Genomic DNA, 24,276 nt, shown 5'->3' on the forward strand with positions numbered 1-24,276 from the left:
CCGTCCAACCATATAATCTAAAATGAAATTAAACATCATTTTGTTATTTTTTTAATAACACTTTTATTTAAATGTCATATAATTCGAGTTAATTTGAAAGTTGCTTTCAAATAGTTTCCATGTATATTTTTAAATTAGTGTGTGTTTTTGGACCAACCCGTAAAAACAATTTATAATTGTATCTTAAAATACTAATTAGGATTTCACCCGTGATATACTGTTCCATTTTAGATAATTGTAAAAATTAAAGAAAGATCCGAATGACTCAATTTCGGGTCTGAATAAAATAACGACATGATTAAATGCTCAATTTGTTCTTAAAAATGTTAATATAGATTACACACATATTTTTATTCATCGATTGAGTAATATATATCCGTTTTAAAAAATTTGAATTGTAACATATGCAGAAGAAAAAAAAAACTAAAATTTACTAACTATTTATATATTTTATAATAATTTAAAATAATATAAATATAAGATCAAATAAAAGTGAAATAAGAATCATATATTTATGTTTAAATTAGGTAGAGAGGTTTTAGGAAATTAGTGCAAATTTGTTATATTAGCATTAAATCATCATATTTGATTTCTTTATATATAAAAATCGTGGAGAATATACCATAAATAAAGCGTTTAAATATAGTAATTAGTTGAGAAAGTATATATATGTTAGATTTTATTAATTATTTTCGTTTTTTAATTTTGCCAAAATTTAAGGAAAGATCCGATTGAAGATTTCCGGGTCAAAATTACATAAATTTGACCCGATTTGGGTACCCCAAAAACTGCTGCAAAAATGTATAGTAGATTGCACACATACTTTTTTTTCTTCATCAACTGAGTAATATATGTCTGTTTAAAAATAATTTGAATTATAACATATGCAGAAAAAACCAAAATTTACTATATGTATATATTATAATAATTCAAAATAATTTAAATATAACATCAAATAAAAGTGAAATGAGAATCATATATTTATGTTTAAACTAATTAGAGAGATTTTAGGAAATTCGCTCAAATTTTGTTATATTAGCATTAAATCATCATATTTGATTTCCTTATCTATAAAAATCGTAAAGAATATAGCATAAATTAAGAGTTTAGATATAATAATTAGTTGAGAAATATATATATTTTAGATTTTATTAATTAATTTCGTTTTTGAATTTTGCCAAAATTTAAGGAAAGATCCGATTGAAGATTTCTGGATCAAAATCAGAAAAAAAATCCGACCCGATGAGAGAGCAAAAATGTAATTCAAAAATGTTAAGTAGATATATATTTAGTAATAACTACATATATAATCAATCATTTAAATTGCTAGGATTTTTTTTGGAAAGTCTCATTATTTGTATCCAAAAGACTTAATTGAGGGTCAAAATCCGGGTCAAAATTAAAAAAAAAAAACAAAACTGACCCAAAAAAAGAGCAAATATGTACTTTAGATTGTACACATATTTTTTTCTTTATTGATTGAGTAATATATGTCCGTTTTAAAAATTTTGAAAAATAGCATATGTAGAAAAAAATCTAAAATTTTATTAACTATATATATTTTATAATAATTAAAAATAATATAAATATAAATCAAATAAAAGTGAAATGAGAATCATATATTTTTGTTTAAATTAGGTAGAGAAGTTTTAGGAAATTAGCTCAAATTTGTTATATTAGCATTAAATCATCATATTTGGTTTCCTTATATATAAATATCAGAAAGAATATGCCATAAATAAAGAGTTTGGGTGTAGTAATTAGTTGAGAAAATATATATTTTTAGAATTTATTAATTAATTTTGTTTTTGAATTTTGTCAAAAAATAAGGAAAGATCCGATTGAAGATTTCCGGGTCAAAATCACAAAAAATCCGACCCGATTGGAAAAAGCAAATTTGTACTACAAAAATGTTAAGTAAATTTATATGGATCCACCAGTAAAATATAGTTTCAAAAAAAAAAAAGTAGGACCAAATTGTGCTTAATTAATTTTTTATTAAGAATTGCCAAGAAAAAAAAAATTATTATTTTCGTTGAATGGAGAAAATGAAAAAAAAAAAAAAAAAGGAGGAAGATAGAGGAGGAAATCTATCACCTTATCCTGACCACAGAAGCAAAAACATAAGCAATGGAAGCGAAATTTTTCTAAGGAGAAAAAAAGCCAATCAGAAGCTGAGTAACACTCTAAGCTCACACAAAAATGGCGTCTCTTCTTGGAACATCTTCTTCTGCAATCTGGGCTTCTCCTTCTCTCTCTTCTTCTTCCTCTACACCTTCGACTTCTCCCATTTGCTTCAGGCCAGGTAAACCAATCTCTTGAAACCTTAAACTCACTGTTTTTCTCATTTCGAAATCATGGTGAATTGAAGAGTTGAATTCTTGTTTACAGGGAAATTGTTTGGAAGCAAGTTAAATGCAGGAATCCAGATAAGGCCAAAGAAGAACAGGTCTCCTTACCATGTTTCGGTTGTGAATGTAGCCACAGAAATCAACTCTACTGAACAAGTAAGCATTTTTTGATGATGTTCACCAAAAAGTTTCAGACTTTGCTTGATTTTTGAAGTTAGGAACATGATTGTTGTTGGTTTTTGTGTAATGGTGGTTTTTGGGGTTTTAGGTAGGGAAGTTTGATTCAAAGAAGAGTGCGAGGCCGGTTTATCCATTTGCAGCTATAGTTGGGCAAGATGAGATGAAGTTATGTCTTCTGTTGAATGTGATTGATCCAAAGATTGGTGGTGTGATGATTATGGGAGATAGAGGAACTGGAAAATCTACAACTGTTAGATCATTAGTTGATCTGTTACCCGAGATTAATGTAGTTGCAGGTGACCCGTATAACTCGGATCCGATAGATCCTGAGTTTATGGGTGTTGAAGTAAGAGAGAGAGTTGAGAAAGGAGAGAAAGTTCCAGTTATTGCGACTAAGATTAATATGGTTGATCTTCCGTTGGGTGCAACAGAAGATAGAGTTTGTGGAACAATCGATATCGAAAAGGCTTTGACAGAAGGTGTAAAAGCCTTTGAGCCTGGTTTGTTGGCTAAAGCTAATAGAGGGATTCTCTATGTTGATGAAGTTAATCTTTTGGATGATCATTTGGTTGATGTTCTTTTGGATTCAGCTGCTTCTGGATGGAATACGGTTGAGAGAGAAGGAATTTCGATTTCTCACCCTGCGAGGTTTATCTTAATTGGTTCAGGAAATCCGGAAGAAGGAGAGCTTAGGCCACAGCTTCTTGATCGTTTTGGAATGCACGCTCAAGTAGGGACGGTTAGAGATGCTGATTTACGAGTCAAGATTGTGGAAGAGAGAGCTCGTTTTGATAGTGACCCAAAGGATTTCCGTGAAACTTACAAAACCGAGCAGGACAAGCTTCAAGACCAGATTTCAACTGCTAGGGCAAATCTTTCCTCAGTTCAGATTGATCGGGAATTGAAGGTGAAGATCTCTAGGGTATGTTCAGAGCTCAATGTCGATGGGTTGAGAGGAGACATAGTGACTAACAGAGCAGCAAAAGCACTTGCAGCTCTCAAAGGGAAAGATCGAGTAACTCCAGATGATGTTGCAACTGTTATCCCTAACTGCTTAAGGCACCGTCTGAGGAAAGATCCACTGGAATCTATCGATTCGGGAGTCCTAGTTTCCGAGAAGTTCGCTGAGATTTTCAGCTGAATAGGAGATTCAATTCTGTGATCATTTTCTTAACTTTTCCTACTCTGTAAACGGTGAGAAGAACCAAAACTATAAACAGGCAAATCTGATTGAATGTAGAGTCTATGCTTTATACCTTTATCCATTAAGGTGAGTTGTTCAAATCATAGACTCAATAGAATTCTACTTATATTTTTGCAACAACAAACATTCTTGCATTGATTATGGCTATAAAACTATGTCTTGAATCGCTGGTAATAGCTTGCTGACTAGAAGGACATAGCATTTTGCCGGTTCTGGTAAAAGTGTGGAGCAACTTCTGTCAGCCAAGAAGGATTAATGGTGACGACATTCCGCATGTATTGACGCTCTGTTGAGACGATGGATTGGTAAACCACCCATTTCGGATTCACCCTGAAGATTGTACAAAGAGTATATATACCAAATAAGCTTTCACATTCAAAAGAAAATCTTCAATTTTTTTGATGTTATTAAGGTTTTTGCTAAATCCATAGCAACAAGATACTACTGACCTGAATAATACGGATGATGGGTGAATATAAACTTCTTCAGAGCCTCTAATGGTCTTGTATACTCCATTGCTGTGTGGCTAAAACATCATAAAAAAATTAAAGAAGACGAAAATTTGATTTCTTAATAGGACCGAAAGGAAGTGCAGAAACAGAGAACTGAAACGGGTCACTTACTTCTAAGCGGCATGCATTGGCAAAAAACCCTGCAGTCACGGCTTTTCTCACAGCCTGAAACAGTGTAACATTAGAAACCTGCAACCTTTTTCAACTGAATTAAAGTGCTACAGTTTCTTACCTCCATGTCTCTGTCACATGATTTCAAGGTGATGCCTAATCTCCGAGCAATCCGTTTGAGTTGATCCCTGATTTCAACTACTTTTTTCTGAGAAAGGAAACCAAAACAAATTAAATTGGAGAAGGGAAAATACGGACTACTTGTCAGTTCTGTTATTATACGCACCATTGATTGGTAGTTGAGGAAATTCTTGTAACACCACTGTGAAGGCTTTTTCGAGTCAAGAAACCCTTTGTATACATTCAGGAATGTGACATGGTCACCCTATATAGACAAGAGCAATGATTTTACTCAGTCAAGATTATCAGATATATCGTTAGCTTAAAGTTATATAGCAATATATACCTCTGCGGCTGCAAATCTCAGTTTTGCTTCATCTTGTTCTTTCTGTACTCCCCTGGCAATGATCCAAACAGACTGCATAGAAACATATTCAAGATTGCATCCGTTTAGTTTCAAATCCCATAGTTCATGTCGAAGGCAAATAATCACAAATTTGCAATATGTCCTTATGCAATCAAAGAGAAGAAACTTTAAGCAGAGGAAAAGGGGTAATGAGCTTTTACTTGGATAGAGAGAACTGCAGCGATTGTAATGATCTCATCTGAACAACCAAGCTCACTTGAAGCCAAAATCATTTTTGATATCATTGGGTCCTAGCAAAAAATGATGAACATGAGACATGTAATAATGCAGAAGAAACTGCAAATGAACATTACATTTTAGATATATAATAACTCAAGGTCAGGAAGAAAAAGTACCAGTGGAAGTTCTGCAACTTGGAATCCTGTTGGCGAAGTGAGTTTAGCATCATCATCGAGGATCTGAAGTGAATAAAGTACTTCAAGCGCTCGGATCATTGCTTGAGGGGATGGAGGTGCAGGCCAATCGAAACCCAAGATATTATCTATGCCCAGAGCTTTTAGCTGAAAAAAACCAAAAAATCAACAGAGCTTGGGCAATCTAGAAGCAAGAGCTTCCTCTCATCTGGATATTAATTACTTAATAGAAAAGGTGAAGAGCTTGAAATAAAAAACTTATGTCTGGTTTTGCATAACGCCTCCCAAATTTTGAGTTCTTATAAAAAAGCTAAATGACAAGAATTGAGCAAGTTTAGTACCTGTATTACAGTAGAAACAAGATTCGACCTCTGCATCTCCGGTATGCCTTCCCCAGGCATTTGGTTGAGAAAATAATCTTCGGTGTAAAGCCTAATTACCATAAAAATATCAGGAAGAGGATTAATGAGCACGAAACCACTATATCAGACACAATCCTGTCACTTTTATAAACAGATAGAGAGTTACCTGTAACACTTCCCAGGCCGAACTCGCCCAGCCCTACCAGACCTTTGCCTTGCAGATGCTTTGGATATAGGTGCCACCACAAGACTTTCGATATCCGAAATCTGTGAGGGTAAGAGATGTAAGATGCATTAGAAATGTCCAATATATTACAAAAGATGGAACTAAAAAATATAAACAAAAGAAATGGATATGTACTTACTGGGTTATAGAACTTCTGCTTCGAGAAACCACTATCAATCACATAGACAACACCCTGAATAAGATTTGCACAGAAAGTTATAATCAATGCTTCAGCAATATCTATATGAGAAAAACATCCGTTTGTTCCATGAGATTTGCAACGAAAAGACAGTAATGAAGAATCCTTGCCTCCAGAGTCAATGAAGTTTCAGCAATATTTGTTGATAGTATAACTTTTCTCTTTCCTCTGGGAGTTGGAGTAAAGATCAAATCCTAATATAAAGAAAGGAGAAAACAACATTTCGCGCTTTCAGTTTTTCAAATACTCTCAAAAGTATGGGTCAGCTTGTATAGAGCCTTGCAACAAAAATCAACCTGTTCTGATCGAGAAAGTCCTGAATATAATGGCAGAGGTAGCAGCCCTGAAAAAGATATGAATTATAATATGGTGCTTAAAACTGAAGGCAAATGCTAGACATGATCTTATTTATGTGTATATAAACATTTATTATACCTGAAGAATTCTTTTGATTGCTATGAGCTTCTTCTTCAAGAAGTTTAATAGCAGTTTCGATATCCTCTTGACCAGTAAGAAATACAAGAACATCCCCAGGTGGCTCCTGAACATAAGAAGAGACAATTTAAAGATAAACAGCCAAGGAACACATCGGATGGTTAAAAGAATATCAAATCAAAGTACCCGCTCATTAATCAACAGTATCGTTGAAACAACTGATCGGATATAATCTGATACAGGCTCCTCAACATAGTGAATTTTCACACTGAAGCCTCTGCCCTAAGAAAATTTCACCAAGAAAACAAAAATATCTAAATATCACATTAAAAAAAAAGGTTAAGAGAGAATGATCTTACGCAAGATAAGAGTTATAATATACCTCAACAGATAAGATTGCAGGTTCTAACTTTGGTCCAGGGGCACTACCTTCTGGCGCATGGCGTTTTTTGCTATTTATTTCATTTAACATAATGTATAAGATTATATGGTACTAGTTATTCCAAGAGCCCTAAACTTCGGGACAAAAGAACTATAACCATTGGGTAAGATCAGAACCTGGGATTAAAGAAATTGAACATTGTTTTTGCTTCGATTGTGGCTGACGATATAATAAGGCGTAGCTCAGGACGACGACGTTGTATCTGAAATCAATAATTAATAGTTGTTGCTGAAAGTACACTAACAACTAAGACTATGTTTGACTGAGATACCTTTTTTAAGAGACCGAGTAAAATGTCAGTTGAGATAGATCTCTCATGAGCTTCATCTATCATAATAACACTGCGCAATGACAAATAAGAGAAGGTTTTACCAACACGATTTACTCATAATCTGAACAGATTATACGGTGCCAAAAAATCATTACCTATACTTTGTCAAGAGAGGATCCTCCATCATCTCTCGAATTAGTACCCCATCTGTGAGAAATTTCACCTTAGTCACACCCTGTTCTAACCAATCAAAAGATCTTGTAAGCATCATCAGAATAATCCATACTAAAAAAAGTGGAAAAGCGTTAAGGGAAGAGTCTCACGGAAGTTGTATGATCTTCAAATCGAATAGTGTAGCCAACTTCCTCCCCAAGATTCACTCCCATTTCCTCGGCCACTCTCGCAGAAACCGCCTAAGCAAATTACAAAACAAAGACTCTATGTGATCAAGCACAAAATCCAAACTTGAGCTGAGATATCACTCTTATTCACTCTTTAAACTTGAGTTGTAAGATTTGGTTTAGGGAGAGAAAACAAACCTGGACAGCTAAACGTCTTGGCTGTGTACAAGCAATAACTCGGCCTCCTTCAGCCCATCCAGCTTCTTTCAGGTACTACAAAATATCATAAACAAAGCATTATCAAAACATGTAGGCAAGAAACAAAAAGATCTTGCTGTTGATCGAATTGTAGTTTTCTCCAATTCTCCAACTTCCCCAACAGCTATTGAGCTAAACATTGCAAGATTTTGCAAGATTGAATAAATTTTGTGCCTCTCTAGCTACATTGGAAATACATCAGCAAGTTACAATTACAATTTACAATTCAAATTCGAAACCTTTCGACTCCTATCAAAATTTGCCTACTGGTCTAAGAACCCTGAAATTACCAAAGCTAGGTGCTTTCCCCCAAAAAATTAACCAAGAACAAACCTGAGGAATCTGAGTGGTTTTTCCACTGCCCGTCTCGCCAACGATAATGGTGGTAGCGTGATTCTCCACCAAATACAAAATCTCAGTCCTGTACTTGTACACCGGCAATCTCTGTCTTTGCTTCTCTATATTTGCATACCCATAACTACAATTTCGACTTTAAGTTATAAGAGCAAACACAATCATCTGCAGAACAAGTACGGCCAAAGAGAAAGAGAAATTGCCCTACCTAGAAGAAGAAGAGGATGCGAGATTGTTGGACATGAACACTATGCCTCCTTCTCCATCTTCTTCGAACCTAGGTTTCTCGGTCCCTGGTTTCCAAAACGCCATCTTTTCTTCGCCCAAGAGCTTTGCTTTCTTCAGTTATTTCAGTTTATGACAAAGCTTTTTCTCTCTTATATGCTTTTGGTTGTTCACAGCGACGGCGACACGGTTGCCGGCGATTTAGAGGTTCGGTTTAATTTGTTAATCATTTCGGTTCAATTTCAAATTTTTCAATTTGGTTCGGTTTAGTATCGGTTTTATGTTCATCCTTCCTTGGGAATTGAGATTATTAACAATAAAAAAAAAATGTATCGTCTTGCTTCTTCTTCTCAGACCACTTCACTCCATTACAAGCTCTCACCTTTACTCCTCCGCCGCAATCGCCGCAGCCACCAAAGTCAGCGACTTCACCGTCGGAATAATCAGATTAGAGCAATGAGAGCTGTAATCCAGAGAGTCTCATCTTCCTCTGTTACAGTGGATGGTCGAATCGTATCGGAGATTGGTCCTGGTCTCTTGGTATTAATTGGAATCCATGAATCAGATACCGATTCTGACGCTGATTACATGTATGCTTATAATTACATTTATCTTAGTTCTTCCATTTTAGATTATCATTATAATGTTTGCAGATTCTGACATTTTTAAACATATATTTATAGATGTCGAAAAGTTTTAAACATGAGATTGTTCTCTAATGAAACCACTGGCAAAGGATGGGACCAAAATGTAAGTTTTGTTTCAACGAATTTGCTTTTCAAGATATTTTATGAAAATGAAAACTTTGTTGCGGTTTTTTGCAGGTGATGCAGAGGAATTATGGAATTTTACTTGGTAATGCGTCTGTTTATTATGCTTTACCTTTTGATTAGAGAAAGATTTAGCTTCTGCTTATTGCACTGAGATTTGACTCTTTTGCCTTCTCTGGTCTTTGGATCATGTGTTACTACAGTTAGTCAGTTTACATTATACGGATTCTTGAAAGGTAACAAACCTGATTTCCATGTCGCAATGCCACCTGATAAAGCGAAGCCGTTTTACGCCTCTTTAGTCGAGAAATTCCAGAAAGCATATAATCCCGATGCAGTAAAAGGTAAAACACACTCTCATTGATCTTTTCTTGACCCAAACTTCACATTTTCCTCCTGTCTTCTTGACTGAATTGGTTCACTTTTCAAACAGATGGTGTGTTTGGAGCTATGATGCAGGTAAGGAGATAAATCCTTTCAATAGCAAGGTTTAGTTTGTTATCTTGTGTGATTAAAACATGTTCTCTTGCTTAATGCTTATACATTACTTTGATCATATTAAAAGGTCAATCTTGTAAACGACGGTCCAGTCACGATGCAGCTTGAATCACCCCAATCCTCCAAGTAAGCCAAGATTTTTTGCATAAGCTTATCAGGCATTGATTTGCTACTAAAGCAAGTCTTTGATTTGTTCCAGAAATGAGACAAAGGCATCAACAGAATCATAAGATCACTCATCTTGTATCGGCAAAACTATAGTAGAATATATAAATTCATGTGAAACATTCATAATTCATTGGACTGTAACTCTTAATTCCTACATTACATGTACCTTCCTTGCTTTTAATCCAATGCAAGCTTCTAGATTTGTTAAAATCTTGATTCCTAGATGCCTTATGCTTTTGCCTTGAGTACCATTCCTGCAGTAAACAACACTTCTTTCCCAAACGGTAGAATCTCGATTTTCCTATAAGAACCATGAAACTTTCGATTGGACAAAGGAAAGCGCTATAGTATCGATTGTACAAAAAAAAAAAAAACTGAGAGTAAAAGAAACTGCAGCTTACTGATCTACTCGCTTTAGACTTGTAAATGCAGAGATGATTCTATTGCATATCTCTGTAATAGAGTCTTCTTCGTTAGGGTCAGAGAATGTAAGCCTAGCCTGACAAATGGTTAAATACATTAGGGGAAGGCAAAAAAAAAGCTCTGAGAATGTGAAAGAAGAAACAAAGATATTATAATTACCAGAAAGGCATGTCCGATGAGGATCTGAACAATGTCAGGTCCTATCTTTTTAGTGATGTTCTTTGCATTTAAGCCATTTGAAAATGTCTTCAAGATCCCATTTAGTGTTTTCGAATCCTCTGCTTGAGAAACAGTTGTTCTTCGGGTACGAACAGAAGGCTACAACCAGAAAGGAATTTGTCAGAGAGAGAAGTAACTATAAATTCACACCAGCGAGAAATCAGAGAATTAACAACAAACCTTAGGGATGTATTTGGTAAGGTATTGGAGAATAATCTCTAGCTTCCATTTAGGATCATCGAAAACCTGATTGAGAAATTTTCACTCAAGAACCACAAAGAGAAGAATTCACAGAGCACAGAGAGTTTCAGAAGTGGTTTGTCTCTTACCTGTAGAAAATTTGATAGCAAGTATCCATTATAAGTCAGCTCGTCGAGAATGATCTCCATTGCAGGAGTCCTGCATCAAACTGGATCACAAACATGGCAAAAACAATTCAAAAGAGAGGCAGAAATTCGAATACCTTACGCCATCTCCTCTAGAGGTAATCCCTTCTAAGTCAGCTTTCTTCTTTGAAGAATCAAGCTCAATGATCTAAAAAGGAACAGAAATGTAAGAGAAAAAAGCACCAAAAATCGAAACACCAAATACTCTGGTAACTGACAACTTACCATTACTAGTAGTTCCTTCATAGCAGAAAGCGTGTCCTTGTGCAATTCTACCAAACTGATCGACTTTTCATCAGCATCAATGGGTGCACACATTGTTGATAGATAATCTTTCATTAGAAGTTTGAAATTCACTTTTCGTGAAGCCTACAAGCGGAACCATAACATTAAAAATCACAGATAATTAAGACTATACTAGTTTCTAAGCCATTGATTGTGGGATGTACCAGAAGTAGGTTCAGAGAAGATTCCTTCAAAAGACTCCAGTTCTTGGTTTCTGGCGCACAAAACCTCTAAGAATTTCCCCGAACTTAACAAGATAAAGAGAAATCTTAAAACTATGAAGACATAATCTGTACCTTCATACACTTGATTCCGGGGCGTGAAATCTAGCTTAAGAACATGAGCAAGATACTTGAACAGAAACATATTCCCCAGAGTCTGCAGAAATCCAAACAAAAGAAGCAAGAACAACAAGTTAAGTGAAACTCCACCAATTTTTTAAGCTTATCTGCAACATAACAAATAAACCAACCTTTAAATTCGATTCCTCAGGCTCACTAACCCTTTTGTTCATGTTTTGAATCAGCTGTTGAAAAACTAAAATCACAAAACAAAAAAAAAGATCATATTTAGCAAGAACCAACAAAAAGCTAACTCAAAAGAGAAGACAAACGTCCTTACATAAGCTTCTCACTGATATATCCTTTTCATCAGAATCAACATCAGACCCGAAATTAAACGGTGACCAAGCCTGCAAAACAAACACATGAAATCAACCATCCTCACCATAACTAAGAATGGACAAAAACACATCAAAACTTTTGTAACAAGTACCTCGTCAACAATTTCCAACTGATCAGATGAATCAGATACATAAACCCAAGGAAACCGCTGAAAACAAAACAAAATCATAAAGCTAAAAATTGAAACTTACACAAGTTTTGAGACAAATTCACTACCAAATTTGCATCAAAGTACCTGATGTAATTGTGTCAAAAGCTGGAAACTTGCTGTTATAAGTTCCAGTGTTTTACCAAATCTCAATATCCGGAAAATCGCTTGGTACATTTTGCTTCAAATTAAACAAAACCCAAATCAAAATCATGATTCTTTTGAGGCAAAAACTTCAAATTTCTTAAAAAATAGTGCTTTTTTTTTTTTACTTGGTTGGAGGAACTCCATTCTCAGGTACAAGTGAAGCAGAACGAACAGCTTCCAGATACTGCAAACCTAGGGTTTCATTTAACGGATCAATACAATAACAAAAACAAAGGAGATTGTCATAAACGAAGACGAAGATTGAAAAATTGAGAAAAACGTACGATCTTCGTTAGCGTCGCGATTGTCTTTAGCTCCGGTGGAATCAAGCATAGCCAAGGTGTTTGCTTCTAAGCCACCGCCATAGCTACTCATCACTCTGCTAGTATTGTTAGCCTTTGTCTCTTTCGACATCTTCTCTTTCACAATTTCTCAGGAAAAAGGAAAACGAGAAGAAGAGATTGAAATCTTAACCCAAAATTAGAACGGAGAGAGATTCGTAGAAACCCTAATAGTCGAAAGAAGGCAATTTTCCCGCCACAAGAGAATTGTTCCCCAAAAAAAAACCATAGAGAGGAGCTTGAACCCGGGCCTCGAGGGCGTGAGAACGAAGTCTTCAAAACCAACTAGACTTCAACAAATTTTGTGACACGTGTCTAACTTATATTCACTTATTTAAATGATTAGGACAATACTTGGTTGAGAATTGTAATTTCAATGAAACTATGAAAGCATGATTAGTGATTTTGTTGGCAAAAAATAAAAAATGTATATTATAATTAATACTTTTGTTTTTTTACTCTAGTTTATTTATTTGGAATGGTGATTAACAGTTTTTAATAAATTTTTATTTTACATGAACTGGGTTCGTTTTAAAAATACTTGTAAAGCTCACGAGATTGAATAAAAAAGTTTAACAAATGACCAACTTAAGATCGAGCAATTGCAACAATCTTTAATGTTCGTGTTGGGTACAAACCAACGTCTCACATCGAAAGTTTAGAAAATAAGATTCTAATATATAAGTATAGTCCAACTCCAATTAGTATGAGACATTTTGGAAAGGAGCTCAATAACAAATTCGTGCGGGCTTGAACATGTAGACCCAAAACGGACAATATCATACTAATGGAGGAGTTAGATTAGGCTTAAAAAACCCAATAGCTCGATCAAACACCTGTATAATGAAAGGAGATGTATTGAATAAAGAATTTTGACTGATTTTTATTGATATGACAAATCTTATGTTATTTAAACATGAATTTTTAAAAGTTTCTTTTAAATCAAATGTTATTAGATTAGTAATCTTAAAATGTACAATTTTTTTGCTTCAACGCATATGTATGTACCTATACGAGCCGAAGCAAGAAACTCTCCTGGTGGAGAACGAATGAATCTTACAACAAGAAGCTATAATATTTGAGATGACGTGAACCTATCATAGAAAGTAGGCCTGGGCACGAATCGGATATCCGGAAAATTTGGGATATTCGTTATTCGATTCGATTTAACCGAATACTTGATTTTGTGATTTGCTTTGATCCGAAAATTTCTGGATATTCGGAATATCGAATATCTGGGTTTTTTTTGTGATATTTGCGGATATCCGCTTCGATACTTCTGCACTTATTAAAACCCTAAAAAGCTAAGCGCTCGCATGTAAAACTACGAAGAAAAATATAAAATTTTGAGAAAAAGAAGTCGTCACAGGATTCCAACTTCTTATTTTTTAGGGATATTGATTTTTTTTTTAAGAAATTCCACTTCACTAATAAAAACTATTAAATTGTGTCACAAATACAAGAAGGATAAAAAAGAGTTTACAAATACAAGCCAAAAATATATTACGATATACATATATATATATATATATATCGAAAAATACGAATCGAAGCGGATATCCGACTTTTAAAAAAACAATATTTGTTATTTGCTTCGGTTTTTACGATTACTATATTTTCCTATTTGATTTGCTCCAAAATATTACGGATATTCGGATTTTTCGAATCGAATCAAAACGAATACCGAGTCGAAGCGGATCTAACGAATATTTTGCCCAGACCTAATTAATAGAAAGTATCTCATTATATAAAGATCTTAATCTCTTTTTTCCATTTATAAGCTATGTTTCAAAGCGTGTGGAATTGATATATAGTTATATCTTAGTCAGTTTGGAAATATTAAATTTGTACATGATTTCTATTCTATTCGCCTCTCATCATTGTGTCAAATCTTTGGACTTACGGGAAATGATCTCATACAAATTACTTATACTTGGAGAAAAGGTTAGTGATGACTCAACTTTTACATTTTTCTTATTTCGTTTTCACATTCTGATACCGTTTTTTTTTTTTTTTCATCTGGTAGAATATATATTGATGTTAAAAAGTTGTTAATCAATCTTGAAACCTTCAAGATGAAATAGACTAGGCGCTAGAAGGACTAAACCTAGAGTACCAAAAGAATTTAGCCAAAGAAGAGAACAGAGGCCACAGCCAAGAAAGCAAAAACATTTAAGAGGAGACTCTCTCATCACAAAAAACACCATGAAGCCAAAAAGGGTGTCCCGAAGCCACATAAGAATGGATTCTAAGATCAGAAGTAACGGATTGTGCTATGAGAGCTGCTCCTCTATTTGTTGCTGCAGATTCAAGATCCAATTTGCAGTCCTCAATCTTATCCAAAAAATAGTTAACTTCCGCCACTTGATGAGAGAAAGATGGCCAAGCAATCGGTCTTCTGAAAGCTCCAATGATGTCTTGAGCTTCAGAAGCAAAGATAACCTTGTTGAAATGCAGAGAATGCATAGACTCAATGGCCCAAGTAATAGAGCACAAATGAGCTTCAGTCTGATACCGTTTAGTTATCATTTTTTTATTACGTTTAGTTATCATTATTTTATATTCTCTAGGCAATAGGTATTAAACTGTGATCGTATAGTAAATAATAACTGTCAACAAACTTAACAAAACCATAAACTGAAGAATTAGAAAGCTAAATAAGTATTGGGGTCATCAATCTAACAGTAGAAACTTAATTTAGAAGCTACATTTCTTTTTATAACCAAAAAAAAATAGTTGAAATTCTTTAAAATGCGACGAGCGTGGAACGAAACATTAAAAATAATAAATTTATGTTTGATCCAATAATTATAAAAATAATTATGTTTGTGCCTCTGGTGGGAACACGTCATAGATTCTCATGAAGCGTTAAACTGAAGATTAATATGTTTATTACAAAGTAAATTAATACTCTGCATCTAGTCCTTTTAAAGAGTACACAATCTGCATTTTTTTGCTGAAAAGAGTACACAATCTTTATACTTCATATTTAAGTAACATTATTAAATTAATTAATTGAAGTTGACTTAAGATGATGTATTCACATAATAATGATACGTGTGTGTGTAGACAGAAAAACCCTGATATTATGTGGAACCTAAAACCCTCCATGAAATGAGGTGGTCAGTACCTTGGAACACAAGTTTTACCAACTGTACTTCCCAATTATCCTGCCGCAGATTTCCCATTCAACGCACACATAATCCCCAAAGCAACAATCTCTTTAAAATGCCCTAAAATCTCACCAACACATATTCCTCTCTTCCAACAATGGCTTTTGGCAATATCCAAGAACCAGACGGAGAGATCCTAGAGAATGTTTGGGCGAATTTCATCAGAAAACCACAAACCGATAAAAGATCAATTCATGTTCCAGAAGTTTCTAGAACTTGGGGAGCGTTGCCTACCCTTGATGACATACCAGAAGATTCTAAAGAAATGCTTCCAAGCCTAGATATGTCGATGGAGGACCTGGAATGGACAGAGATTCTCGATGTGATCGCTTCTTTCCCGAGCGAAACCAATCATGACCCATTAACCAACCCTACCACCGATTCTTGTTTTTTGCCTTCTCGGGTTTGTTGCAAAACAAGAAAATACAGGGGAGTACGGAGGCGTCCGTGGGGGAAATTCGCAGCAGAAATCAGGGATTCGACGAGAAACGGTGTTAGGGTTTGGCTCGGAACGTTCCAAACAGCAGAAGAGGCAGCTATGGCTTACGATAAAGCCGCGGTTAGAATTAGAGGAACTCAAAAAGCGCACACGAATTTTCAACTCGAGACGGTTATTAAAGCTATGGAAATGGATTGCAACCCAAACTACTACCCGATAAACAGCTCGAATACGTCCCAGCCATTAAGAAGTGGCCACAAAATTGGATTGAGAACGAGAAAAGAGGCGATTAGGGCTTATGATAAAGTCGTTGATGAGTTGGTTGAAAACCACTGTGCCCTTAGTTGTTGTTCAACTAAGAAGTACTCGGAGACGTGTGGGCTGCTTGGGAGTGAAGAAACTTGGTTAGGTTCAAGAAAGAGACGAAGGAGTGACAAAGATTATATGTTTGAAGAAGTTGAAATGCAGAAGATGGTTACTGAACAAGAAGAGACATTATGTGATGTGTTTGGTTTGTTTGAGTTTGAGGATTTGGGAAGTGATTATTTGGACACGTTATTATCTTCTTTCTGACAGAAAAACATTAACCACCATTACGGTTGTTAATTTTCATAGTTATATAATTATGTCAAGATTTGTTTAATCGGGCCTACGGCCTAAAATATTTTAAATAGATAGATCTCTCAACTTCAAAAAGCGTCAAAAAAATGAAGCCTTGATATAAAAACAAACATCAATCTGCTTACCAAAAAAAAAAAACCAAACATCAATCTCTCGCCCTCAAGGTTTACATTTATGGCCGCCCGCTGAGACCGCCGCTTAAGGCCGTCTCCTCCGCTCTCTTCATAACCAAAAAAAAAACTCATCGCCTTGTAAGCTCGATTTTCGAATCAATTCGATCTCATATGATGTCGATCTGTTTCTACTGAAGTTAAATCTTGCGAAATCATCCTTGTTTTGTTCTGAGATTTTAGGGGTTCACGATTTGAGTTCTAGGGTTTCTCGCTTAATCTTTTCTTATGCATTTGGTTACACAATATCTCAACTTTTTCTTGACTCTGTATGCAAATTTGTCAAAATCAAAACTTTGTAACAGTTTACTCTTTCTCATGCTTGTGTTTATGTAAGAACACTGCTTCGCTTTGTGGGATTGTTGTTTTCATCACACTTGATTAAGAGTATTGAAAATTGAAAATGTTATCGATCTTGACAATAAAATTGGCTATTTGTTTTTTATTTGATATCAAAAATAAATCAAGGTGCACAGAATACATATATACAGAGACTTCAGTTTAGTATAATTAAATGTGATGAAGCCAAATAGAGCAACATATTTTAAGATTAAAGACTAAAGTCACTGATTAAAAATAAACTGAACCCATTTCTAATCTTAAACATGACATATAATTGTACTAAAATGGTATTAATAATCAGTTTTTGGTTCATTTACTTACATCAGTATATGACAAACGCTTGGTGAGATATAATTCTACACATAAAGCACATGAGTATTGTTTTGTGGTTGTCCAACATTTTTGATTCACAAACGACGATTTATATAAATTACTCCATATAATTGAAGTTAGGATTTTAATCCATATAATTGAAAGTTGAAACTATTAATAAACGTGCTCAAATAGAAAGGATAAGGCAATAAGCTAATAATAAGAATCCTCATCGAGACCGTGGGATCCATTGGATTGCTTGGGAAAAATTGTGTATGGATAAAGATAAAGGTGGTTTGAGCTTTCACTCTCTAGACACGTTTAATGATGCCATGTTGGCAAAACAGTATTGGCGATTAATACATTTTCCAAACTCCTTAGTAGCTCGAGTACTAAAAGGTAGATATTTCAGGAATATTCATCCTTTACAAGCAAAAAAACCAAACTCTCCATCGTTTGGATGGAAGAGTATATTTTCGACCAAAAGCTTGGTTGAAGTGGGAGCAAGATGGTCCCTAGGTTCAGGTTACAACTTATCAGTCTGGAGAGATCCTTGGCTTCCGGATGTTATTCCACGTCCCGCAAATGGAAGAGGAAAATTGTTACATCCAAATCTAATGGTAAACCATTTAATTAATCCGGTTACTAAAGAATGGCACCTTCCTATTCTACATGAATTTATGGATCCGGTGGATATTCAATTAATTCGAGGACTTACTATTAGTCAAGTTCAGAAGCCAGATAGGCTTATATGGCATCATACAAACTCAGGGAGATATACAGTAAAGTCAGGCTATCGGCTTGCCCGAGGGATGACTGAATCGATTGAATGGGGTCCAAATTGTAAAATTTTACAAGCACAAGCTTGGAAAGCCAAAGCCCCTCCAAAAATAAAACACTTTTTATGGCAAATCGCTTCGGGATCCTTAGCAGTAACTTCAAAATTAGCTCATCGAGAGATTCGGTGTGATATTACCTTTAAAAGATGTGAGATGGCTGAGGAAACAATTAATCATGCTTTATTTGAGTGCCCACATTCTCAAAAAGTCTGGGAATTATCCGAAATACCTATGGTATCAGGTAGTTTTCCTCTAAGGTCGGAATTCTCTAATATAGACTATCTTTATTGGAGGATACCACATCCTGTAGATGGGGCGGAGAAATCTTACTGTTATGCTTGGATTTTGTGGTTTATATGGAAAGATAGAAATAAGAAGGTTTTCAAAGGAATACAATCTGAACCCACATATATTTTAAATCACGCTTTGAGTAAAAAATTAATGTGGGAAGAAGCTCAATTGGATCCAATGGAAGATAACACTATGACGGAAATTATGGAAAGCCCAATCCAATCTATAAAATGTCGGATTGATGGCTCTTGGAAATCTTCGGACCCAACTATGGGTATAGGATGGTGGTGTTTTCAAGGAACTGATCAAACTTTGCTGCTTGGTGCAAAATGCCTTCGGAGATGTCCCTCCCACCTTCACTCGGAGTTGGAAGCTTTAATTTGGGCTATGAAGAATATCCTTTCAAGAAGAATTGATTGTCAGGCTTTTGAAACAGATTGTTCTGAGTTAGTCTCGATGGTTCAGTCTCCTGAAGAATGGCCCGCATTCTCCAATCTGCTAGACGAGTTGGAGTTGCTCCGTGTCTCTTTTCCCTTTTTCTCGCTTTCTCTTATTTCTCGTTTATGTAATATTAAAGCGGACTGTTTAGCCCGTTCTTCTAGACTTCCGTTTTCTGATGTTACTTTTGTAAACTCTTCTCCACCTAGTTGGACAACCAATCATGAAGTTACTTTTTATGAATGTGTGGTTGATAAAAAAAAAAAAAAAAAAAAAAAAGAATCCTCGTCCAATAAGCGTAATAAGTAGCGACATCAGGGGTAAATATGGAATTTAGAAAAAACAAGAAATGCGCATGTGTTTTTTAATCGGAAATCTCCTAAAAGGCTAAAACCCTTACTATATATCGGCGGTGCTTCTACTGACTCACTCACATCGTGCTTTGATTCTGGAATCTAGGTTTAAAGTTTAAACCTTTGAGATCACTATATCACAAATGGAGCTCAATTTTTCTTCAATGGCTTTAACCAACCCCAAAATCCCTTCTTTCGGTTTTACACCCACCGGAATATTCCTAAACCCATCAAAATCAGTGCGTTTGGCTTCTCATCATCGGCTTCCGAGAGTTTCATGCTCTGTTTCTACTACTGATTCTCCGAAGCTAGTGACTTCAAGAAAGGTAAGTCTTTTATAGTTTCAATCCGAAAATTGTTTGGTGGGTTTTGTTTACATGATGTGTTTGGATGTAATCTGATGTTTTTGATACGAATTGGCGATAAAATGGATATGCTTTAGGTGGTGGCAATGGCTGGAGTGAGCTCTAGAGACTTGGAGATGTCGAATTTAACGGCATTGTCGCCTTTGGATGGACGTTATTGGGGAAAAGTTAAGGACTTGGCTTCTTCTCTGAGCGAGTTTGGATTGATCTATTTCCGAGTATTTGTCGAGGTAATTGCTTTTGAAATTAAGGCTTTTTGTTACTCAAAAGTGGTCTGATTCATTGATTGAGAAGATTGGTTTTGTTCTTTTTGGTGGAGGAAGCTTGTGCAAGTAGTTTAGTTGACTGTTCTAATGCACCCATTTGCTAAAACATTGATTTTTATATACTTGCTAGATCAAATGGCTTCTGAAGCTTTCGAATATTCCTGAAGTCACTGAAGTTCCAAGCTTTAGCAAAGAAGCTCAGAGTTACTTGCAAGGGATAATCGATGGATTTAGCATAGATGATGCATTGGAAGTTAAGAATATTGAGAGAATAACAAATCACGATGTGAAAGCAGTGGAGTATTTCTTGAAACAAAAGTGTGAATCACAACCAGAGATTGCTAAGGTTTAAAAACTTTTCTCTCACTTCTAACTTCTTAGGGTTTGGTTGCTTTGATGCTCTGTAACTAAACTTCTCTGTTTTTTAATCAATCAGGTTCTTGAGTTTTTCCATTTTGCTTGCACGTCTGAGGACATCAACAATCTTTCCCATGCTTTGATGCTTCAAGAAGCACTTAGTTCGGTTATACTTCCATCCATGGATGAGCTGATCAAGTCTATCTCTCTGATGGCTAAGAACTTTGCGTATGTCCCCATGCTTTCACGAACTCATGGGCAGGTAATGTCGAAAGAGAAGACTTTCACCATTTTACCTTTCCCTTTTTTTATGTATACTGGTTCTATCTATCTCTTTACGAATGATTTTGTTACTATGAATTGTAATGCAGCCAGCTACGCCAACAACTTTAGGAAAAGAAATGGCGATTTTTGCTGTGAGGTTAAGTGAAGAAAGGAGATATCTTTCTGAAACTAAGATTAAGGGGAAATTTGCGGGTGCTGTTGGGAACTACAACGCCCATATTTCCGCATATTCGAATATTGACTGGCCTCATGTTGCAGAGGATTTTGTTACTTCTCTTGGATTAACATTCAACCCATACGTGACTCAGGTAATATAGTTTCTGTTGATCAAACAATTTTATTCAAATTCATAAAGATCCTCACTGGTTGATTGTTCTTGTGGGTTTTGCAGATTGAACCTCATGACTATATGGCTAGACTTTTTAATAATATTAGCCAATTCAACAATATTTTAATTGATTTTGACAGAGATATATGGAGCTACATATCCATGGGGTACTTTAAGCAGGCAAGTGTTAATAAATGAAAGGAAAAAATATAGTGTCAAATCATTTGAATGTGAAAGGGAAAGTCGTCTCATTGTTTGAGGTTTTGCAGACAACTAAAGCGGGTGAAATTGGATCATCGACAATGCCTCACAAAGTGAATCCTATTGACTTTGAGAACAGCGAAGGGAACCTAGGGAAAGCTAACGCAGAGCTTACTTTTCTCAGCATGAAGCTTCCCATTTCACGGATGCAGGTTTTAACATTTCTCCATATTTGTATCTCAGCTAGAGTGATGGAAGTAAACTAAGCCTGAAAAATGTACAATCTGCAGCGTGATTTAACTGATTCAACTGTCTTGAGAAACATGGGTGGAGCTTTAGGACACTCTCTTCTCGCTTACAAGAGTGCGATACAGGGAATCGGGAAGCTTCAGGTATTATTACCGTAGCCCTAAGAAATATTTCCACTTGTCATAAACTAAGAATTTTCTTGATATAGGTTAATGAAGCTCGTTTAAAAGAAGATTTGGATGATAATTGGGAAGTCCTTGCTGAACCGATACAAACTGTAAATTTCTCGACTTTCTAATCTTCTATATCGATCAAGTTATTCCATGTATCTCTAATCCACAGAATTATCATGGTATCAAAAAAAGGTGATGAGGAGATACGGTGTCCCTGAGGCGTATGAAAAGCTGAAGGAGCTAACAAGAGGAAAAGCTGTGAATGAAGAAAGCATAAGAACGTTTATCAAAGGTTTGGAATTGCCTGCAGAAGCAAAAGACCAACTTTTGGAACTAACTCCACACACATATGTTGGTGCTGCTGCTGCATTGGCACTAGCCGTGGATGAAGCTTTGCACTTGGGACATTGATGATGATCAAAGTGGTGATAGATTGTCCTCTTGTATTATGGTACTCTTTTCCAAATCAATGGAAAACAGAGTCAATTTATATATAGATCGATGACTTGGACGTCGTCGTTTAAAATGTTGTACCATTTTGTTGTGTTATGTTATGTTTCCACTTTGAGTTTTTGGCCATCACCAATCAATCCAGAGCCTGTCTTTGATCTAAGTCTTGAACTATAAATTGTGGTCAATGATTCTGGAACCAGTAAAAATTATTGTATTTTAACAGGTCATATACAATTATACATTGGAGTCAAATATTACAATAATAAAAGAGTTCTCAAGTTGAAATATTTTCTTTGAATTTGGGTGGTTTTTGTTTTTCTTTATAACCAAGTGTTATATAGTTAAAACTGATAAATAATGTTAAGAAGTTGTTAACATTGATGAACACATATGTTTTAGGTCTAAAATATATATTACAAGATCTATGTAATTTTCTCAAAAATAAACTTAATAGTTTCCTTTAGACTTGGTAGGATCTATAATCTATTATTAAAAGTCTATTACATGTGTCCCTCAATAATCTCAACTCTACACATTGTGTAGTGTCATATAAAACAATTTCTGAAAAGTTAAAACACAAATTGAATATTTCATGAGAAAAATACCATATAAAACCTTTTTCCTAGATATCTTCCTATACATTGCTATCATTTTATTTATGAATTTTTTTCTTGTGAGTTTATTTGACAAAAGCTATAAAATGAATTATTGAATTGAAGCCAAAATATTGTTGTTTTATCCTGCAAGTGTATTCTGTTCTGCGTTTACCAGTTCATGGCGGCCATAAACCCGAAGATTTCGTCAAACATGTTTGTTCTCTAATCTTTCCAACGACTTTCAAAACATTTACATATGCTCAAGTCATGCATATAATAATAACAAATCATTGAATCCTAATTATTCTTATTTTTATAACACAACCAAAACCAATAAGCCCTTTCGTCGTTACCCACTACCCATAATTTCATGTCATTACAAAACACAACAACACATCATTCATTTCATAAGATCATTACAACATCTCTCTGAATTCTTCTTTAATAATTTGTAACTTCGATCAAATATCTTAATAATGGGAGCGTACAGAGCCGACGACGACTACGATTATCTCTTTAAACTAGTCTTGATTGGAGATTCCGGCGTCGGAAAATCAAACCTCTTGTCTCGATTCACCAGAAACGAATTCAGCATCGAGTCAAAGTCAACCATCGGTGTAGAGTTCGCCACAAGAAGTGTTCATGTCGACGAGAAAATCATCAAAGCTCAGCTTTGGGACACCGCTGGTCAAGAAAGGTAATAAATCCTCGAGACCTCTCTGTTTATGCTTTTTTTTTTTTCATTCTTTGAACCAAACCAAACCAAACCGAAATGCTTGAACAAATATCAAACTGGATAGTTTTACAAATTTCTTGGTTTTTATTATTTTGAAACCCATTTATCCAAATATAAACTGATTTTAGTGTAACCAAACCAAAATTGAATTGAATAAACCAAAATTTTAAAGATTATCTACTTTGTATATGTATGGAAAACTGGAATAATTCTAGGGAGACTCACAAAAATGCCCCTTTTTCAATACCCCTTTTCAAAAATGCCCCCTTTGGCTGTCCATTTTTAAAAATACCCCTTTTTATGTACAAAATGACTAAATTACCCTTCTTTTAATAAAAGATATCACAAATATAACAAAATTAGATCCACAAAATACAAAATATTTTTTGGCGGGAAAAGTGATCCCTCAATTTTTCCCGCCAAAACACTTGTAAAAAACCTTTAAAATACCTTGTAAATTTTTCCCGTAAAATTTTTTCCCGCCAAAAAATTTTCCCGCCAAAAAAATTTTTTTGCGGGAAAAGTGATTCCGTAATTTTTTTGGCGTTAAATTTTTGGCGGGAAAATTTTTGGCGGGAAAAATTTACAAGGTATTTTAAAGGTTTTTTACAAGGTATTTATAAGGTTTTACAATGTATTTTAAAAGGTTTTACAACGTATTTATAAGGTATTTATAAGATATTATAAGATTTTACAAGCTATTTTATAAGGTTTTACAAGTTATAAGATTTTACAAGTTTTTTATAAGGTTTTACAAGTTTTTTACAAGTTATAAATTCCTTATAAAACTTTATAAGTACCTTGTAAAACCTTTTAAAATACATTGTAAAACCTTTCAAAACACTGAAAA

General features: G+C 34.9%; 7 protein-coding genes across 8 annotated transcripts in view; 5 read left to right on the plus strand and 2 right to left on the minus strand.

Annotated features, from left to right (window-relative positions):
• The first annotated feature begins 2,097 nt into the window (after positions 1–2,097).
• On the plus strand, positions 2,098–3,859 carry LOC9306114 (magnesium-chelatase subunit ChlI-1, chloroplastic). The gene is made up of 3 exons (XM_002867942.2): positions 2,098–2,305; positions 2,392–2,507; positions 2,620–3,859. The coding sequence occupies exons 1-3, from the start codon at positions 2,203–2,205 to the stop codon at positions 3,670–3,672; spliced, it is 1,272 nt and encodes a 423-aa protein (XP_002867988.1). The 5' UTR covers positions 2,098–2,202; the 3' UTR covers positions 3,673–3,859.
• LOC9304061 (probable pre-mRNA-splicing factor ATP-dependent RNA helicase DEAH9) lies at positions 3,759–8,564 on the minus strand. Its single transcript, XM_021017034.1, has 23 exons — positions 8,355–8,564; positions 8,126–8,270; positions 7,733–7,807; positions 7,517–7,606; positions 7,349–7,428; positions 7,194–7,263; positions 7,039–7,124; positions 6,863–6,932; positions 6,667–6,762; positions 6,481–6,586; positions 6,342–6,388; positions 6,156–6,239; positions 5,986–6,039; positions 5,787–5,887; positions 5,600–5,690; positions 5,241–5,405; positions 5,046–5,135; positions 4,825–4,896; positions 4,645–4,743; positions 4,480–4,566; positions 4,359–4,412; positions 4,185–4,261; positions 3,759–4,065 (listed from the first exon to the last, which is right to left on the minus strand). The coding sequence occupies exons 1-23, from the start codon at positions 8,456–8,458 to the stop codon at positions 3,921–3,923; spliced, it is 2,088 nt and encodes a 695-aa protein (XP_020872693.1). The 5' UTR covers positions 8,459–8,564; the 3' UTR covers positions 3,759–3,920.
• Positions 8,565–8,668: 104 nt separating this feature from the next.
• Positions 8,669–10,009, plus strand: LOC9306115 (D-tyrosyl-tRNA(Tyr) deacylase). Of its 2 annotated transcripts, XM_021017036.1 has the most exons (7): positions 8,673–8,961; positions 9,055–9,121; positions 9,196–9,226; positions 9,345–9,485; positions 9,575–9,600; positions 9,707–9,765; positions 9,839–10,009. In XM_021017036.1, the coding sequence occupies exons 1-7, from the start codon at positions 8,699–8,701 to the stop codon at positions 9,867–9,869; spliced, it is 618 nt and encodes a 205-aa protein (XP_020872695.1). In that variant the 5' UTR covers positions 8,673–8,698; the 3' UTR covers positions 9,870–10,009. The 2 variants fall into 2 exon arrangements, with proteins under 2 accessions (XP_002867989.2, XP_020872695.1); XM_002867943.2 differs by lacking the exon at positions 9,839–10,009 and having other exon boundaries at positions 8,669–8,961; positions 9,707–9,769.
• Positions 9,884–12,666, minus strand: LOC9304062 (negative regulator of systemic acquired resistance SNI1). Its single transcript, XM_021017035.1, has 15 exons — positions 12,383–12,666; positions 12,224–12,290; positions 12,039–12,132; positions 11,895–11,951; positions 11,742–11,811; positions 11,593–11,657; positions 11,417–11,498; positions 11,285–11,334; positions 11,061–11,204; positions 10,913–10,983; positions 10,779–10,848; positions 10,630–10,695; positions 10,390–10,548; positions 10,209–10,306; positions 9,884–10,108 (listed from the first exon to the last, which is right to left on the minus strand). The coding sequence occupies exons 1-15, from the start codon at positions 12,510–12,512 to the stop codon at positions 10,036–10,038; spliced, it is 1,296 nt and encodes a 431-aa protein (XP_020872694.1). The 5' UTR covers positions 12,513–12,666; the 3' UTR covers positions 9,884–10,035.
• Positions 12,667–15,524: 2,858 nt separating this feature from the next.
• LOC9306116 (ethylene-responsive transcription factor ERF091) lies at positions 15,525–17,286 on the plus strand. Its single transcript, XM_002867944.2, has one exon. The coding sequence runs from the start codon at positions 15,710–15,712 to the stop codon at positions 16,622–16,624; it is 915 nt and encodes a 304-aa protein (XP_002867990.1). The 5' UTR covers positions 15,525–15,709; the 3' UTR covers positions 16,625–17,286.
• Positions 17,287–19,462: 2,176 nt separating this feature from the next.
• Positions 19,463–22,316, plus strand: LOC9304063 (adenylosuccinate lyase). The gene is made up of 10 exons (XM_021019571.1): positions 19,463–19,743; positions 19,860–20,012; positions 20,179–20,394; positions 20,485–20,667; positions 20,777–20,998; positions 21,082–21,198; positions 21,288–21,431; positions 21,510–21,611; positions 21,677–21,745; positions 21,834–22,316. The coding sequence occupies exons 1-10, from the start codon at positions 19,561–19,563 to the stop codon at positions 22,050–22,052; spliced, it is 1,608 nt and encodes a 535-aa protein (XP_020875230.1). The 5' UTR covers positions 19,463–19,560; the 3' UTR covers positions 22,053–22,316.
• Positions 22,317–22,948: 632 nt separating this feature from the next.
• The window catches only part of LOC9304064 (ras-related protein RABA1e), a 2,558-nt gene continuing 1,230 nt past the window's right edge, over positions 22,949–24,276 (plus strand). Inside the window, exon 1 of the mRNA XM_021016637.1 lies at positions 22,949–23,387. Within this exon, the coding sequence (XP_020872296.1) occupies positions 23,167–23,387 (221 nt within the window). The 5' untranslated portion in view covers positions 22,949–23,166. The remainder of the gene's footprint in view (positions 23,388–24,276) is intronic.

Source organism: Arabidopsis lyrata (genome assembly GCF_000004255.2).
Source record: "Arabidopsis lyrata subsp. lyrata unplaced genomic scaffold ARALYscaffold_7, whole genome shotgun sequence".
In the NCBI taxonomy this organism is placed as follows: domain Eukaryota; kingdom Viridiplantae; phylum Streptophyta; class Magnoliopsida; order Brassicales; family Brassicaceae; genus Arabidopsis; species Arabidopsis lyrata.